The sequence below is a fragment of the Patagioenas fasciata genome, chromosome 24 (assembly GCF_037038585.1).
Source record: "Patagioenas fasciata isolate bPatFas1 chromosome 24, bPatFas1.hap1, whole genome shotgun sequence".
Classification (NCBI taxonomy): Eukaryota; Metazoa; Chordata; class Aves; order Columbiformes; family Columbidae; genus Patagioenas; species Patagioenas fasciata.
This window is the reverse complement of record NC_092543.1, coordinates 2,601,125-2,618,784: the sequence shown is the minus strand read 5'-3', so window position 1 is coordinate 2,618,784 and position 17,660 is coordinate 2,601,125. Positions and strand designations below refer to the sequence as shown.

The window sequence follows — 17,660 nt, the reverse complement described above, 5'->3', positions numbered from 1 at the left end:
ATCCTCACCCGCACATCATCCTCATCTTCATCCTCATCCCCATCCTCACCCTCACCTCATCCTCATCATCCTCACCTTCCTCATCATCACCAGCCTCATCATCTTTGTCTTCCTCATTCCATCCTCATCCTCATCTTCATCTACCTTATCATCTTCATCCTCATCACCTTCATCCCTGTCTCCAACCTCTTCATCCCCATCCTCGTCCTCATCTTCATCCTTATCATCCTCGTCTTCATCATCCTCAGCCTCATCCTCATCATCCTCGTCTTCATCATCCTCATCCTTGTAATCTTCATCCTCATTGTCCTCCTCCTCCTCATAGTCCTACTCCTCATCTTCCTCATCTTCATCCTCACCAGCTTCATTTTCCTCAGCATCTTCATCCTCATCCTCATCTCCTTCATCCTCCTCCTCATCTTCCTCCGCCTCACCCTCATCCTCCTCCAGGACCAAACCCCTAAAACAGGTCACACATTCCCCCCCGCCAAACCACCCATCGCCCCCTTAAAAACAACAACCAACCAACCAACTGCAAATTAAACCAGTTCAAGACTCGCAGGAAAACTGACGCCGGAAACAAATAAAAGCACTAAAAAGGAACAAAAAAATAAAAAAGCGGTATAAAAAAAAGAGCCCGGCGCTCTGATAGGCTGGCCGGGCGCAGCGCCTTACGTAGGCGAGCGCTGGGACCGGCTCAACTTGCCACCCGCGCCGGGAGAGCAGCCGGTGCCACCGGAGCCGCCGAGGCCAGCGCCGCCCGCCGCCTGCGCCATGGACTGCTGCAACGTACGTGAGCCCGCCGACCGCGCTGCCCGCCGGGGGCCACCCGGGGGTCGGGGTGAGGGGGGGGGCGATGCTGCGCCAACTCTGCGTCTCCCCCGGGTTTACACCCCCCCCCCCATCTCACCGTCCCGCTCGGGAAAGTGCCCCGGCGCCGAAAACGGGGGCACCGCTTATATTCCTCTTCTATCCCGCTTTTATGCCCCTTTTATCGCGCTTTCATTCATCTTTTATCGCGCTTTTATTCCCCTTTTATCGCGCTTTTATTCCCCTTTTATCGCGCTTTTATTCCCCTTTTATCCCGCTTTTATTCGCCTCTTATCCCCCTTTCATTCCGCTTTTATTCATCTTTTATTCCGCGTTTATTCCTCTTTCCCCCCCCACGCCCCCCGGTGACTCTCACATGTTGCTCGTGGATAAAAGGCCAAATCGAGGTGAAACCCCCCAAAATCCTCCCCCCAACCACTTTGGGGAGTTGGTCCCACACACTTTCCCCCCATTTTTCCCTTTTCTCCCTCTTTTTCCCCCCCCTTTTATTCCCCTTTCCCCCCTTTTATTCCCCTTTCCTCCCTTTTATTCCCCTTCCCCCCTCCCCAGCTGGCAGCACAGAGCAAATATATAGGATTTCCCCCCTAAACATAAAGATTTTTGCCCCCATAATTAAAATTTCTCCCCCTGATTTTAGGATTTAACCCCCTGTGTATCAAATTTCCCTCCCAATATAGAATCTCTTGCATGCAAGATTTCTCCCCTGAACATAGAATTTTGCCCCCCGTATATAACATTTCCCCCTCTGAATAGATTATTTCCCTCCTGCATATGGGATTTCACCTATATATATATACATTTCCCCCCAGGATATAGGATTTCCCCCCATGGACATAGAATTTCTCCCCTTGGCTGCAGGATTTCTCCCCAAATTTAATTCCCCCCCATATATAAGATTTCAGCCCCTGGATATACCATTTCTCCCCTGGATATCGAATAAATCTATATCCATATACATATATCCATATACATATTTTCTCCCTTGAATATGGGATTTTTCCCTTGGATATAGTTTTCCCCCATCCACATATAGGATTTTTCCACTGCATATAGAATTTTCACCCCCTATATATAGGATTTCCTCCCTTCTGGGTATAGGATTTCTCCTCTGTATATAGCATTTCTCAACTGGATATAAGATTCCTGCCCTGGATATAGGATTTCTGCCCTGGATATAGGATTTCCTCCCTCCATATATAGGATTTCCACCCTCCATATAGGATTTCCAGCCCCGCTGATAACATTTCCACCCCGACCACATCATTTTCCACCCCGGACCCGTCACTTAAGCTGCCGCCGTTCACCTTTCCCTGCCTGTTAAACACCTGAGGAACTTCACGAAGCCCTCAAATTGGGACGATTCCAAATAACCCTCCCCCCAAAAAACCCCTATAAATCTAATGTAAAGCACTCAGGGGGGGTGATGCAAACGATGCACTTGACACCGGAGCATCCAGCACTGGTTTAACCCCATTTTATTTGGTTTGATCCCCATTTTTGCCCCCTTGATCCCAGCGTCCGCTCCATTGGATGCGGGGAGGAGTGAGCTGCAGTGATTTCTATTTTGTGCTTAGAACCCCCCAAAAAAACAACATTCCCCTCACAATTTAAGTCATTAAATGAGCTCCTCAACCAGCCCCACTGCTAAAAATGTGGGTTGTGCACTAAAAATGTGGGTCCTTGGCTAAAAATGTGAGTTCTTTGCTAAAAATACGGGGGATTTTGCTAATAAGGGGGTTTTGCTAATAAGGAGGCAGTTGATAAAATTATGGGGGGTTGTGCTAGAAATGAAGGTTTTCTGCTTAAAATTAGGGTTCTTTCCTAAAAGTTTGGGGTCTTTTCCTAAAAGGTGGGGGGGTTGCTTAAAATTAGGGGGGGGTTGGCTAAAAATTAGGGCTCTTGCCTAAAAATTAGGGTGTTTTTCCGGTCTCTTGGGGGATTTGCAACCAAAGGTGATGCGGGAGGAAGACGCTCAGCCCTAAATTGTGGCCGTGCCTCAGTTTCCCCTGTTACATCCCGGGAAATTTGGGATGGGAAAACAGGTGAGAACACCCCCAAGGAGCAAAAAAAACCCCAAAAACTTTTAGGAAAGAAGCCAAATTTTTAGCAGAAAACCTTCATTTCTAGCACAATTTTATCAACTGCCTCCTTATTAGCAAAACCCCCTTATTAGCAAAACCCCTTATTAGCAAAACCCTCTGATTAGCAAAACCCCCATATTTTTAGCAAAGAGCCCACATTTTTAGTGCATAACCCACATTTTTAGTGCCGGGGGTAATAGAGGAGCGTATTTAACGACTTAAATCACGGGGTCAATGCTGTTTATTGGGGGGTCCTAACCCACAAGGACAAATCACTGCAGCTCACTCCCCTCTTCCCGGACCCACCAGAGCTTGAGAAACGTGATATTTGGGTTAAAACCCCCCCTATTTTGGGCAGGAGGGAGCGTGCACGAAGCTGGACGAGGACATCCTGGACATCCCCCTGGACGACCCCGACGCCAACGCGGCCGCCGCCAAAATCCAAGCGAGTTTTCGGGGCCACATGACCCGTAAGAAGATCAAAGGGGGGGAGATCGACCGAAAACCCAAGGACGCCGAATGCGCCAACAGCACCCGCGGCGGCGACCTCCGCAACGGCGATTAGGTACCCCCCCCACCAATTTCCCATCGTCCTGCCCCAAAATTAAGCTGTTTTTCAACACCAAACGTCCTTCCCCGGGCGGAAAATTGGGTTTTTTATTCTCAAGAGGCCCCCGCTTGGCCTAATTTTTTGGGAGTAGCGATGCTGGGAAGGCGCAGCCCTAGATTTGAAATCGAATTTCTCCCTTAGCAACACCACCCCGAACGCCTCGCCTCAGCACATGCTATTTTTAAAAGCCTGTGTCACAGTCTCCTGGCAGGAAAAGGTAACATTTTTAAGGAAGAAAAAGGGGGAAAAAGGGAAATAAAGAGCCCATGGAGGCGAGGCTGGGGGGGGGGGGGGTGTCCCTGTCCTGTGTCCCCTGAACGGTGGTGGGGATGAATGAGGTGGCTGGTGTGACTGGGATGGACAGGGGAGACAGCGGGAGTGTAGTGGGGATGAATGGAGGATAAACTGGGGATGAACTGGGGAGACAGTGGGAGTGTAGGGGAGATGAACTGAGGATGTAGTGGGGATGAACTAGGGCTGAATGGGGGATGAACTGGGCGTGAATGGGGAATTAAACTGGGGATGTAGTGGGGATAAACTGGGGAGACAGTGGGGATGGAATGGGGATGAACTGGGGAGACAAGTGGGAGTGTAGTGGGGATGGACTGGGGTTGTAATGGGGGATAAACTGGGGATGAACTGTGGAGACAGTGGGACTGTAGTGCGAATAAACTGGGGTTTTAGTGGGGATGAACTGGGAACACAATGGGGATGAACTGGGGATGCAGTGGGGATGTAGTGTGGGTGAACTGGGAATGTAGTGGGGGATTAACTGGGGATGAACTGGGGATGAATGGGGGATAAACTGGGGATGAACTAGGGAGGCAGTGGGGGTGTAGTGGGGATAAACTGGGGATGCAGTGGGGAGGAACTGGGAATGAACAGGGTGTACTGGGGCTGCAGTGGGGCTGAGCTGGGGAGACAGTGTGGATGAACTGGGGATATAGTGGGGAGGAACTGGGGCTGAACTGGGGTTGTACTGAGGCTGCTGTGGGGCTGCAGTGGGGCTGAACTGGGGCTGCAATCGGGTAGCAGCTGCCAAGCGCAGGGACTCTGCAGCTCCTCAGGGCCATGCGCCTTGTTAGGGCCACTTCATTAGGGTCACCTCATTAGGGTCACCTTGTTAGGGACACATTGTTAGGTGGGCTGAGCGGGCACACATGGGGTGCAGGGTGCTCTGCTGGGGTGGGTGCAGCAGGGTGCAGGCTGCAGCAGGGTGCAGGGTGCAGCAGGGTGCAGGCAGCAGCAGGGTGCAGGGTGCAGCAGGGTGCAGGCAGCAGCAGGGTGCAGGGTGCAGCAGGGTGCAGGCAGCAGCAGGGTGCAGGGTGCAGCAGGGTGCAGGGTGCAGCAGGGTGCAGGCAGCAGCAGGGTGCAGGGTGCAGCAGGGTGCAGGCAGCAGCAGGGTGTGGGCGGGCGCAAGTAGGTCACAGGCAGGGTGCAGAGAGGGTGCAGCTGCAGGAGCGGGGCGTGGGCAGGGTGTAAAGAGGGCAGGGGGGTGCAGGTGAGGGGAGATGGGGTGTGGAGAGGGTGCAGGATACAGGAGCAGGGCACAGGGTGCAGGAGCAGGGCGCAGGCAGGGTGCAGGAGCAGGCAGGGTGGGGATGGGGCACAGAGAGGTTGTGGGATGCAGCAGCAGGCACAGGAGCAGCGTGCAGGCAGAGCACAGGCACAGGCTGCAAGAAGACATGGGCAGGATGCAGGAACAGGGCTCAGGGTGCAGGCTGCAAGCAGAAACGGGCACAGTGCAGGCAGGGTGCAGGAGCAGGGTGCAGGCAGGGCACAGAGTGCAGGCAGGGTGCAAGGTGCAGGCAGGTGCAGGAGCAGGACACAGGCAGGTGCAGACAGGTCACAGGGTGCAAGGTGCAGGCACAGGCAGGGTGCAGGAACAGGGCTCAGGGTGCAGGGCACAGGCAGGGTGCAGGCAGGCTGCAAGGTGTGGGTGGGCACAAGCAGGGTGCGGGCAGGACACGGGGCACAGGTAGGGTGCAGGCAGGGCACTGAGTGCAGGTGCAGGCAGGAGCAGGCAGGACACTGGGTGCAGGTACAGGGCTCAGGGTGCAGGTGCAGGCTCAGGGTGCAGGCACAGGGCACTGGGTGCAGACTCCGGCAGCACTGACGCTTCTCTCCCCCCGCAGGTCCCTCTCGCCGCCGCCCAGTCCCCCCCGCCGCCCGCAGAGGCCCCGGAGCCGCCGCTTCGCCCCCCCAGCCCCGCATGTGCCCCCCGGGGCCGCCCCTGCCTGCCCGCCCCCGCCCCAGAGCCCCCCAATAAACAGAGCTGCTGTGACATCACCCGGCCACTGTGACATCACACAGCTGCTGTGACATCACATGGGCACTATGACATCACACGGCCGCTGTGACATCACACAGAGGGACTTGGGCCCCCCCCCAAATCCCCCAACTCTGAAAACAAGCAATGACTGGCCAATATGGCACCCTCCTCCTTGACCCGTTAACTCTGAAACCTACTGATCACTGGCCAATATGGCACCCTCCTCCTTGACCCGTTAACTCTGAAACCTACTGATCACTGGCCAATATGGCACCCTCCTCCTTGCCCCATTAACTCTGAAACCTACTGATAACTGGCCAATATGGCACCCTCCTCCTTGACCCGTTAACTCTGAAACCTGCTGATGACAGGCCAGAGGTGGAAACCTCCTCCCCCTCTGTTAACTTGGAAAACTGGTGACCGCTGGCCAGAAGAAGAAAGCCCCTCCCCACCCTGTTAACTCTGAAACCTAATGATGACCGGCCGCAGACGGAAACCTCCCCACAAATTCACTCAAAACCAGAGGGACGGGCAGCACCGTTTTTAATCAGAAAAGAAACCCCTAAAAAAAGTGTCGTGTCCCATCCCCCCTGCCCCGTTCCCCCCGCTTTTAATTCTCTTTTATTAAAAATCCCCCATTTTGACCAATATATATAAAAAAAAGAAAACAAAAAGAAGCGCCCCCTGCCCCTCAGGCGGGGCCATTTTTGGGGTGTTCTATTTACAAGACTTGCCCCCCCAAACCGCACCCCCATTAAACGCCTCCCACTGAGTCCAGTTTTTTAACAAAAAGTAACCCAAAAAGGGAAGAAAACACCCCAGAAAATGGGGGAGGAGGGGGGTGGTGGGTATGGACACCCCCTTTTTTTTTGGGGGGTCACACCAAGGAGCCAGCTCGGCTTTGCGCCGGCACCATGACAGGGACGGCGCCCGCCCGGGTCAAACCGGCGTGGGGCACCGAACCCGGGGGGGCGACGGGGTCCTGGTGACGTCGGGGGATCCCATTGAGGGCGGGGGGGGAGCGGGCGGGGGGGCGTCCCCCTGGGCGGGGTCCCCCCCGGAAGCTGCCGGTGTCGGAGGGGGGGGTGACAGCGTAGTGTCCCCCCCGGGGGCCGGCGATGGACGATAAGGTGCTGGTTTTGGAGATGGTGTCGGCCGCCGGGCGTCGCGCCCAGGTGGGGGTTTTGGGGGCCACGGCGTCTTCCCTGTGAAGAGGGGGGGGTCAGAGACAAACCCCATGTTCCCCCAACCATGTTCCCAAACCCCAGGGCTGCGCAGAGCCCCAAATGGTGGGGTAAGAGGAAAAGGAGGGGAAATAGAGGTGGAAAATGCTTCTGTTAACTCTGAAACCTAATGATGACTGGCTAGAGATGCGTCTCCTCCCCGTCTGTTAACTCGGAAAAGTAGCAATAGCGGGCCAGAGGTGGAAACCTCCTCCTCCTCATTAACTCTGAAACCTAACAATGACTACATACAGACAGAAACGTTCTCCCCCCTCCTGTTAACTCTGAAACCTACTGATGACCAGCCAGAGATGGAAACCACTCCCTCTGTTAACTGGGAAAACTAGCGATCACTGGCCAGAAGCAAAACCTTCTCCTTGTCCTGTTAACTCTGAAACCTAATGAGGACTACATACAGACAGAAATGTCCTTTCCTGCCTCCTGTTAACTCTGAAACCTACTGATGACCAGCCAGAGATGGAAACCTCTCCCTCTGTTAACTCGGAAAACTGGCGATCAGCGGCCAGAGGCAGAAACCTTCTCCCCATGCTGTTAACTCTGAAACCTAACAATGACTATATACAGACAGCAACCTCCTTCCCCCGTCCTGTTAACTCTGAAACCTACTGATGACAGGCCAGAGATGGTCCCTCCTCCCACTCTGTTAACTCAGAAAACTAGCGATCACTGGCCAGAAGCAAAATGTTCTCCCCGTCCCATTAACTCTGAAACCTAATGATGACTACATACAGACAGAAATGTCCTTCCTCCCCTCCTGTTAACTCTGAAACCTACTGATGACCAGCCAGCGATAGAAACCTCTCCCTCTGTTAACTTCGAAAACTAGCGATCACTGGCCAGAAGCAGAACCCTCCTCCCTGCCCTGTTAACTCTGAAACCTAATGACGACTACATACAGTCAGGAACATCCTCCCCACCTCCCGTTAACTCTGAACCCAACGATGACAATTCCTCACTTGATCTCATTGGCTGCGTCCTCCTGCCCATCCCGTTTCTTCCTCCGGTAGCCGATGACCCGCCGGGCGAAGAAGACGACGGTGGCCAGAGCGCCCAGGGAGCCCAGCACGGCGCCGGCGATGACGGCTTTGGCGCTGGCTGCCGGAGAGAGACAGCGGCAGGTTTTGCATCCGTGGGGACATGGCGGGGACACGGTGGGGACTGTCCCCAGCCCCGCAGACACGTACTCACTTGTGTGCACCTCCAGCGCGATGCTGCACTCGGACGAGCCCGCCTGGTTCTCGGCCACGCAGACGTAAAGTCCCGACATCTCCAGGGACAGGTTGGTCAGCTTGAGGGTGCCCTTGGCCTGGTCTGTGATGGGGGGGACACAAATTGGGGTGTTGTGTCCCCTGCAGTGTCCCCACAATGTCCCCGTGCAGGGCTAAGGTGACATTATTCCCTGATATTCCACCCCTGCTCATGCAGGACAAAGCCCAAAGCGTCCCCTGGGACTTTTTGTCCCTCCTGAGATATTTTGTCCCCCCCTCGGGATTTTTATGTTCCCTCCCGGATTGTTTTGTCCCCCCCGCATGGTGTCACCTTACCCTGGGCGGGGGGGAAGAACACCTGCTGGATGGGGGCCGTGCGCTGCCACTGGTACCCGGGCGATGGTTTCCCCTTCTCCGAGGAGCAGCTCAAGGTGACGTTGGCTCCCACGGCCGGGCTGCCGTGCAGGTGACAGGTGGGGACAGCCGGTGGCACTGCGGGAACCAGCCTTAGTCCCCACACGGGGGTGATAACGAAGCGGGGGGGACCAGCGGGGCCTTACCCAGGACGGTGAGGTTGATGACGGCGACGTTCTTGCCGGTGCTGGTGGCCTCGTCCACCACGTTGACGGTGCACATGTATTGTCCCGAGTCCCCTTCGCGGGTGACGTTGATGACCAGGGAGATGTTGTGACTGAGGACGGGGTGCAGGAAGCCCACACGGGGCTTCAGCTCCGTCTCCTCCACCTTCACCGTCCCGTCCAGGTAGGTCAGGACCTGCTCAGGGTGGGGACAACGCACGTGGGGTCACCTCTGGGAGGGGGAACCCCAAGAGTCCCACCAAGAATCTCCACATGGTGGGCACCACAAACATCTTCCCGTTGTGGGCACCATGACCATGTCCTCATCATGGGCACCTCCACATCACGGGCACTGTGAGCATCCTCCCGCCAAGGGCATCTCCCCATCTTAGATATCTTCCCATGGTAGGCACCACAAGCACCTCCCCATTGCAGGTACCGCAGGCAGGACCTCATGGTGGGCATCTCCACATCACCATCACCACAAGCATCTCTTCCATCATGGGCATCTCCCCATCACGGGTATCACCCCATGGTGGGCACCATGAGCTTCACCCCATCATAGGTGCCACCTCACGGTGGGCACCACGAGCATCCCACCACCACGGCTACCTGTCCCCTCACCTGGAAGGGGTCGGCATCGTCCTTGTCCAGCAGCCAGGTGACGTACGGCTTCTTCTGCGAGCGGCTGGTGTACCAGGCGGGCAGCACTGCCCGCTGCCCCTCCACCGAGAACACCGAGCCCGTCCCCACGTGCACCTCCAGCACGGCTGATGTGACACCTGACAACGGGACAGGACACAACTCCGGGTGACATTTTTCCACAAAAAGCCACCGAAATTTGGAAAAGCCCCAGCGAAATCCCACCAGTCCTGGGTCATGGCCGGGAGGACGTTTCTCCTCCATCCCCACCATGAGGTGGGTTTTTCGGAGGACGCGGGAACACGTTGTCCCTTCCTGTCCCTGTTTCCCAGGATGAGAAAATCTCCAGCCGAAAAAATCCACCCCCAGTCACCCATGTGCACCCCACGAGTACTCCCAGTTATCCCAGGATCCCATTGTGTGCTAAACTGGGATTATCTGCGGGTGGTTGCTCCTGACCCTCCAACCTATCCTAAATATCCCACCCCAAATATCCCACCCTAAATATCCCATCCCGAGTATGCCACCACAAATATCCCACCTTGAATATTCCACCCTGAATACGTTGCTGCAAATATCCCATCCCAAATATCCCACCCCAAATATCCCATCCCAACCATCCCACCTCGAATATCTCATCCCAAATATCACACCCTGAATATTCCACTCCAAATATCCCATCCTGCATATTCCACCCCAAATACTCCATCCCAAATATCTCATCTCAAATATCCCACCCCGAATATACCACCCTAAATATCCCATCCCGAATACGCTGCCACGAATATTCCACCTTGAATATTCCACCCCAAATATTCCATCCTGAATATCCCACCCTAAAAATCTCATCCCGAATATCACACCCCAAATACCCCATCCCAAATATCCCATCCTGAATATTCCACCCTGAATACTTCACCTCAAATATCTCATCCCACATATCCCACCCCAAATATCTCATCCCAAATATCCCACCCCGAATATACCACCCAAAATATCCCATCTTGAATACATTGTCATGAATATCCTGCCTTGAATACTCCACCCTAAATATTCCACCCTGAATATCCCACCCTGACTATCCTGCCCCAAATAATCCACCTTGAATATCCCAACGTGAATATCCCACCCCAAGTACTGCACCTCAAATATCCTATTCTAAATATCCTGCCCCAAACATCCCACTCTAAATATCCCATCCTGATCATCCCACCCCGAATATCTCATCTGAATATTCCACCCTAGATATCTCATCCCAAATATCCTATCCTGAATATCTCACCCCAAATATTCCACCCTAAATACCTCACCCCAAACATACCATCCCAAATATTCCACCCTGAATACTCCACCCCAAATATCTCATCCCAAATACCACACCCCAAATATCCCACCCCAAATATCTCATCCCAAATAGCCCACCCCAAATATCCCATCCTGAATATCCCACCCTGAATATCCCACCCTGAATACTCCACCCCAAATATCTCATCCCACACATCCCATTCCCAATAGCCCATCCCGAATATACCACCCTAAATATCCGATCCCAAATACACCACCATGAATATCCCGCCTTGAATATTCCACCCCAAATATCTCATCCTGAATATCCCACCCCAAGTACTGCACCTCGAATATCCCATCCTAAATATCCTGCCCCAAATCTCATCCCAAATACCCCACCCCAAACATCCCGCTCTAAATATCCCATCCCGATCATCCCACCCCAAATATCTCATCCCGAATATCACACCCCAAATACTCCACCCCAATTATCCCGTCCTGAATATCCCACCCCGAATATTCCACCCCAAATATCCCATCCCGAATATTCCACCCTGAATACTCCACCCCAAATATCTCATCCCAAATATCCCATCCAGAATATACCACCCTAAGTATCCCATCCTGAATGTCCCACCCCAAGTACTGCACCTCGAATATCCCATCCTAAATATCCTGCCCCAAATCTCATTCCAAATACCCCATGCCAAACATCCCGCTCTAAATATCCCATCCCGATCATCCCACCCCAAATATCTCATCCCGAATATCACACCCCAAATATTCCATCCTAAATATCCCATCCCGAACATCCCACCCTGAATATTCCACCCCAAATATCTCATCCCGAATATCACACCCCAAATATCCCATCGCGAACATCCCACCCTGAATATTCCACCCCAAATATCTCATTCCAAATATCCCACCCCAAATATCCCATCCCAAATAGCTCATCCCGAAGATACCACCCTAAATATCCCATCCCGAATACGCTGCTACGAATATCCCGCCTTGAATATTCCACCCCAAAGATTCCACTCTGAATATCCCAGCCCAAATATCCCATCCTAAATATCCTGCCCCAAATCTCATCCCAAATATCCCACCCCAAACATCCCACCCTAAAATATCCCATCCCGAACATCCCACCCTGAATATTTCATCCCGAATATCACACCCCAAATATACCGCTCTAAATATCCCATCCTGAATATCCTACCCCGAATATTCCACCCTAAATATCCCACCCCAAATATCTCATCCCAAATATCCCACCCCAAATATCCCATCCCGAATGCGCCGTCACGAATATCCCGCCTTGAATATTCCACCCCAAATATTCCACCCTGCATATCCCACCCCAATATCTCATCCTGACTGTCCTGCCCCAAATCTCATCCCAAATATCCCACCCCAAACATCCCCCACTAAACATCCCATTCCAAACATCCCACCCGCCTCCCTTCACCCCCCCACCCCCGCTCGGGTGCCACCACCCGGACAAGGATGCTCAGCAGATTATTCCCCGGCTCTGCTCATTAAAGCTCAGCCGGAAAATTAATCGGCTCAGGGTTTAGGCCGGGTTTATTTCTCCCCGGGGGGGGATGCAGCTCCCGCATCCCGGCCACTCCATCCCCGCATCCCATCGATCGCGTCCCCGGCTGCCCCCGCAACGCTCGGGACGCAGGGACGGGGCGGGGGGACCACGCTGGCTGCCCCCACCCCCCAAACCGGAGGATTTGGGGAGAAATCAAAGGATTTCGCCTCTTCCTTATGAACTCAGAGCTTTAATTTGCTTTCTTCAGGGCAAACAAAGCACCGGGGGGGGGGGCGGTATTTTTAGCCTCTTTCTTGCGCATCCGTTCGTCAACCCCCCCGCCCTGGTTTTCCGGACGGAGCCTTGGAGCTCGGGGCAGGAAACTCTGCTGGGGCTGATAAACCTTCCCAGGAATTAACAACAGAAAGAAACAAACCCAACTTCCCTTCCCCGGGGTAAAAAACAAGGAGGAATCGGCCCTGGCCTGGCGAGGATGCTCAAAAATAGCTCGAGCGGCCTAAGAACTTAAACCCTTAAATCCTGCGGGGGGGAATAAAACACTGCCGGGCGATGGAGACGGTGGCGAGGAGCGAATTGATTTATATTATTAGTCTGATTAATGAGGTGGAGCTGAATAAAAGGTGTAGCGGGGATTAGCGGGGATTATAGCGGAATTATAGGGCGTCGTGAAGAGAATTATATGTTGGATTGTGGCAAATTTGGATTGGATGTGAGAAAATAATGGCGCCTAATGATTCGTTTGTGATTTCTAGAATAAATATATATAATAAAATATAATATATATATTAATAGATTGTATATATTCTATAATAACTATATAAACATTCATAAATAATATGTGCTGGTATCATGTCCCTACTAGTTTGACAAGAGTAGTTGTAATAGCGAGGATGTGATAGGGATAATGATGTTAATAATTCTAATAATAATGTTAATAATTCTAACAATAATGTTAATAACAATGTTAATAATGATGTTAATAATAAATGTTAATGATTATGTTAATAATAATCATCATCATTATTAATTAATGGTGCAGATGGCATCAGACGGTGCTACAGTCTTGAACCTCCGCACATCCCCACCAGCCACATGGATTCATTGTTTCTCAGCCCAGCATCATTTGGGGGCAAAATACATAAAGAAGCGACAGGAAAAGGGCGCTGGAGGGGAAATGGAGGCTGTGGAGGGGAAAAAATGCTCCGGAACTGGCTGAGGATTTCCCAAGGGAGCCCAAAACCAGCACCATGACACCTTGTTAACTCTGAAACCTAATGACGACCATGAGAATGGCGCCTTGAGGCTGCAGTTTTGCCCTGTGCTCCCTAAACCAAACTGCAGCTCCATCACCCCCATGGTGACGGATCCGGATCCGGAGGATGCTCATTTCCAAAAAACCCCCACTTTTTCTGGCAGAATTCACCCCAAATTCAAAATGTCGACCAATTCCGAGCCTAAAAAGAGGCGGCAAAACCCGGTGCTGGAGTGGCGGGAACGAACCCTTTGGCATCGGCTCCAGCTTTGGCCACCTCGGCGCTTCAAATCCTCTAATGCTTTAACCAGATCGAAAAAATTAAGCCGCTCCCAGTGCTCATACACGGATTGGGGGGGGGGGGGGGGTGGGACACACACACGGGGCCTCCCGGCTGCTATTTGGGCTGAAAACCCTGGATTTTAGTCCAGCTGCCTCAAGCAAAGCACCTGCCCGGGTGTTTTCCATGAGCTTCAGCCCATCTGTCCACATTGAGGGGAAAAAACACCTTTCCATCTATCTAGAAAACACCTTAATTTTTACCTATAAACCACATTTATTTTTACCTTTCGAAACGCCTTTAAACCTTTTCCCCACTATAAAAATTTAATTCACCTTTTAATTATTTTCCCCTATGGAAATAACTTTGGATCCAACGTCGATATTAATCCCCGTGTTAACACACCCTCCTTACCTAAAATCACTGCGTTTCACCCCAAAAAAGCTGTTTCCTGGCTCAACGCTCACCCCGAACCCCCCAAAACCAGGGGGAAAATAAGCAGAGCCTATAGGGCATTAACCCTATAGGGAATTAACGGTCGGAGGGTTCGATGACCCCGCGCGTTGGGATTAAGGCGCCGGATTCATGTGAAACCAAGACCCGAATTAAATCCCAAGAGCCCACGCTCAGGGTTTAAGCTCCGCAGGGGGAATTTGACCGCAAAAATCTTTAAGAAATAGATAAAATGACCATTAAGAAGCTCGGAAAAAGGTCGAGGAGCAGTTCGGCCATGAGATGCAACCACTTGGGTATGGTTTTGTTAATTGTTTTAATTGTTTTTGGGTTATTTTTCCCTTATTTCTATTTATAACGGGGCGGATCGGAGGCGCCCGTTGGGAAAATCCAGGGCGGCTTTTCCCACGACCCCGGGCTGGGGGGTCAGAAAGCGCCGGAGCCTCCAGAGAGACCAAATTTGGGAAGGAAACATGGAAATGGAATCAAATCACGATAACGCGGGGACGTGACTGCGCCCCCGATGGAAACGGCGGCGCCGGGGCCGCCGGGCGCTGGGTTCTGTTCCCTATGGAGCCCATAGGGTGGGGACGGGAGCTCTGGAGGCAAAATGAAGGAAAAACAGCCATTTGGGGGGCAAAATCATCTCTGTGCTGCATTTTGGGGCTTTAAAGTCTCTTTTTGCTGCATTTTTGGGCTTAAAGGTCTCTTTTTGCTGTATTTTTGGGCTCAAAAATCTCTTCAAGCTGCTTTTTTGGGGCTCAAGATGATATTTTTGCTGCATTTTTGGGCTTTAAAATATCTTTTTACTGCATTTTTAGGTTCAAAAGTCCCTTTTACTACATTTTTGGGCGCAAAAATCTCTTCAAGCTGCTTTTTGGGGGCTCAAAATTATCTTTTTGCTGCATTTTAGGCTCAAAAATCACTTTTTGCTGCATTTTTGGGTTCAAAAATCTCTTCTAGTTACTTTTTTGGGGCTCAAAATTCTGCTTGTCCTGCAGTTTTAGGGTCAAAAGTCTCTTTTTGTTGTATTTTTGGGCTCAAAAGTCCCTTCTAGCTGCATTTTTGGGTTCAAAAATCTCTTCTAGTTGCTTTTTGGGGGCTCAAAATTCTGCTTTTCCTGCATTTTTAGGGTCAAAAGTCTCTTTTTGCTGCATTTTTGGGCTCAAAAGTCTCTTCTTGCTGCATTTTGGGGCTCTCGGTCCCTCCAGCACCCCATCCCGGGTGTGATGGTTTTGGGGACCCATCGCACACGAACGACGTTGGGATGCGGGGAAGGGAGAACCCGCCGGGTTAAGGATGAACCGAGCCCCACGGTTTGTTTAAAAATGATTAACAATTAATTATTATCCCGGGAAGATAAAAAGAATCCCTTCAAGGAGCAAAGCGGAGCGGGACCCACACCCATGGGAGGAAACGCAGTCGCTATTGTGGTTTTGGGGCCGTTTCCTTTCCCCAAAGGGACGTTTCCCCTTCGTGGCGACGGTGCCATTTCCAGCCACCCCCAAATAATTAAATCAGAATTAATTTGGAAATTAAGAGGGGAAAAGCCAATTGATAGAGGGGGTTGAGACGTGTCACCCTCCTTGAGTTTTTATCATGGGAAACATAAAAATAAAAGGCTATTGGATGTTTTTTGCCTGTGCAGGGAGGTGGGCACTGGGGTTGTGTTCCCCCCGGCACGGGGGGGTTTGCAATCTGGGGGAAGCTCCAAGAGGCTTTTTCCCACATTTTCCTCTCTCCGAGCGCCCCAAAGAGGGGACGGGGGTGGGATTGGGGCCCCCACGGGTTCCCCCTTAAAGCTCCCCAGGGTCCTGCCCGGTGCCCCCCCCGGTAATCCCGGGTCCAACGCGGTGTCCCCTGGTACCGCTGGGTCCCTCCGGGTGTCCCCCTGTACCCCCGTGTCCTACCCGGTGCCACCCCCGGTACTCCCGAGTCCCTCCGGCTGTCCCCCCGGTACCGCTGGGTCCCTCCGGGTGTCCCCCCCCGGTACCGCTGGGTCCCTCCGGGTGTCCCCCCCCGGTACCCCTGTGTCTTGCCCGGTGCTCCTGCGTCCCGCTCGGTGACCCCCTCGGTACTCCCGAGTCGCTCCGGGTGTGTCCCCCGTGTCCTGCCCGCTACTCCCGGTACTCCCATGTCCCTCCGGGTGCCCCCCCCGTGTCCCCGTGTCCTACCCGGTGACCCCCCCGAGTCCCTCCGGGTATCCCCCCCGTGTCCCGCCCGCTGTCCCCGGTACCGCTGGGTCCCCCCGGGTGTCCCCCGTCCCCGCTCACCCAGCAGCGCCGCCGCCGCCAGCGCTGCCCCCAGCGCGCCCATGGCCGGAGCCGCCGCAGCAGGTGCCGGGGGGGGAATCGGGACCGGGGGGGGCCGCCCGCAGGTGGGGGCGTGGCCTCAGACGGGGCGGGGCTTCTGAGTGGGCGTGGCATCGCGGAGGGGCGGGGCCTGTCCCCATTTTGGGGGTCCCAGCCCCGGGCACTGGCCCCCCCGGCCACACAGCAACGGAGCTGCGATGATTAATTAATGATTTGGGGTTATTAGTAAAAAAAATATTTGAGGTTATTAATTATTTGACATTATTATGAATTATTTGAGGCTATTAAATATTTGGGGTTATTATAAATTAATTACTCGGCCTTATTATTATTTCGGTTTATTATCAATTAAGTATTTGGGGTTATTATTGATTAGTGACTCAGGCTTATTATTAAATTAATTATTTGGGGTTATTATGAATTAATTACCTGGAGTTATTATTATTTGGAGTTATTAATTATTTGGGGTTATTATTAATTATTCGGGGCTATTATTTGGGGTTACTATTAATTACTTGGGGTTACAATTAATTATTTGGGCTTGTTATTAATTGTTTGGTGTTGTTATTAATTACTTAGGGCTATTATTATTTGGGTCATTAATTATTTGATATAATTATTATTTGGGTTATTATGAATTATTTTTGCCTATTATTAACTACTTGGGGTTACTATTAATTACTTGGGGTTACTATTTAATTAATTTGGCTTATTACTACTTGGGGTTATTAATGATTTGGGGTTGTTATTGTTTGGTGTTGTCATCGTTTGGGGTTGTTATTAATTACTTGGGGCTATTATTTGGGTCATTATCAATTAATTATTTGGGATCACTATTAATTATTAGGGTTATTATGAATTATCTTTTGCTATTATGAATTATTTGGGGTTATTATGAATTATTAGCGGGTGTTATGAGTTATTTGGGGTCATTATGAATTATTTGGGGTTATTATTATTTGGGGTTACTATTAATCAATGATGATAATGTGGGCAAGGGGGCACAATGCGACACCGCAATATCACCCCCCAAACCCTCCCCAGAAGCC

The 17,660-nt window shown here is 52.0% G+C and overlaps 2 protein-coding genes across 2 annotated transcripts; one reads left to right on the top strand and one right to left on the bottom strand.

The window, feature by feature from the left end:
- Nucleotides 1-647: 647 nt before the first annotated feature.
- Nucleotides 648-5,849, top strand: NRGN (neurogranin). Its single transcript, XM_065855791.2, has 3 exons — nucleotides 648-789; nucleotides 3,271-3,477; nucleotides 5,658-5,849. The coding sequence occupies exons 1-2, from the start codon at nucleotides 775-777 to the stop codon at nucleotides 3,475-3,477; spliced, it is 222 nt and encodes a 73-aa protein (XP_065711863.1). The 5' UTR covers nucleotides 648-774; the 3' UTR covers nucleotides 5,658-5,849.
- Nucleotides 5,850-6,379: 530 nt separating this feature from the next.
- Nucleotides 6,380-16,681, bottom strand: LOC136111530 (endothelial cell-selective adhesion molecule-like). The gene is made up of 7 exons (XM_065855790.2): nucleotides 16,573-16,681; nucleotides 9,449-9,606; nucleotides 8,807-9,020; nucleotides 8,583-8,738; nucleotides 8,227-8,349; nucleotides 7,995-8,133; nucleotides 6,380-6,999 (listed from the first exon to the last, which is right to left on the bottom strand). Exons 1-7 carry the CDS (start codon nucleotides 16,613-16,615, stop codon nucleotides 6,672-6,674), a joined length of 1,161 nt encoding a protein of 386 aa, XP_065711862.1. The 5' UTR covers nucleotides 16,616-16,681; the 3' UTR covers nucleotides 6,380-6,671.
- Between the last annotated feature and the right edge of the window lie 979 nt (nucleotides 16,682-17,660).

Coding starts and splice junctions, on each gene's coding strand:
- LOC136111530 (XM_065855790.2), bottom strand. CDS start 16,615: ATGGGCGCGCTGGGGGCAGCGCTGGCGGCGGCGGCGCTGCTGG. Junction 8,739..8,806: donor CATCAACCTCACCGTCCTGG/GTAAGGCCCCGC, acceptor TGGTTCCCGCAG/TGCCACCGGCTGTCCCCACC. Junction 7,000..7,994: donor GACGCAGCCAATGAGATCAA/GTGAGGAATTGT, acceptor CCCTCTTCACAG/GGAAGACGCCGTGGCCCCCA.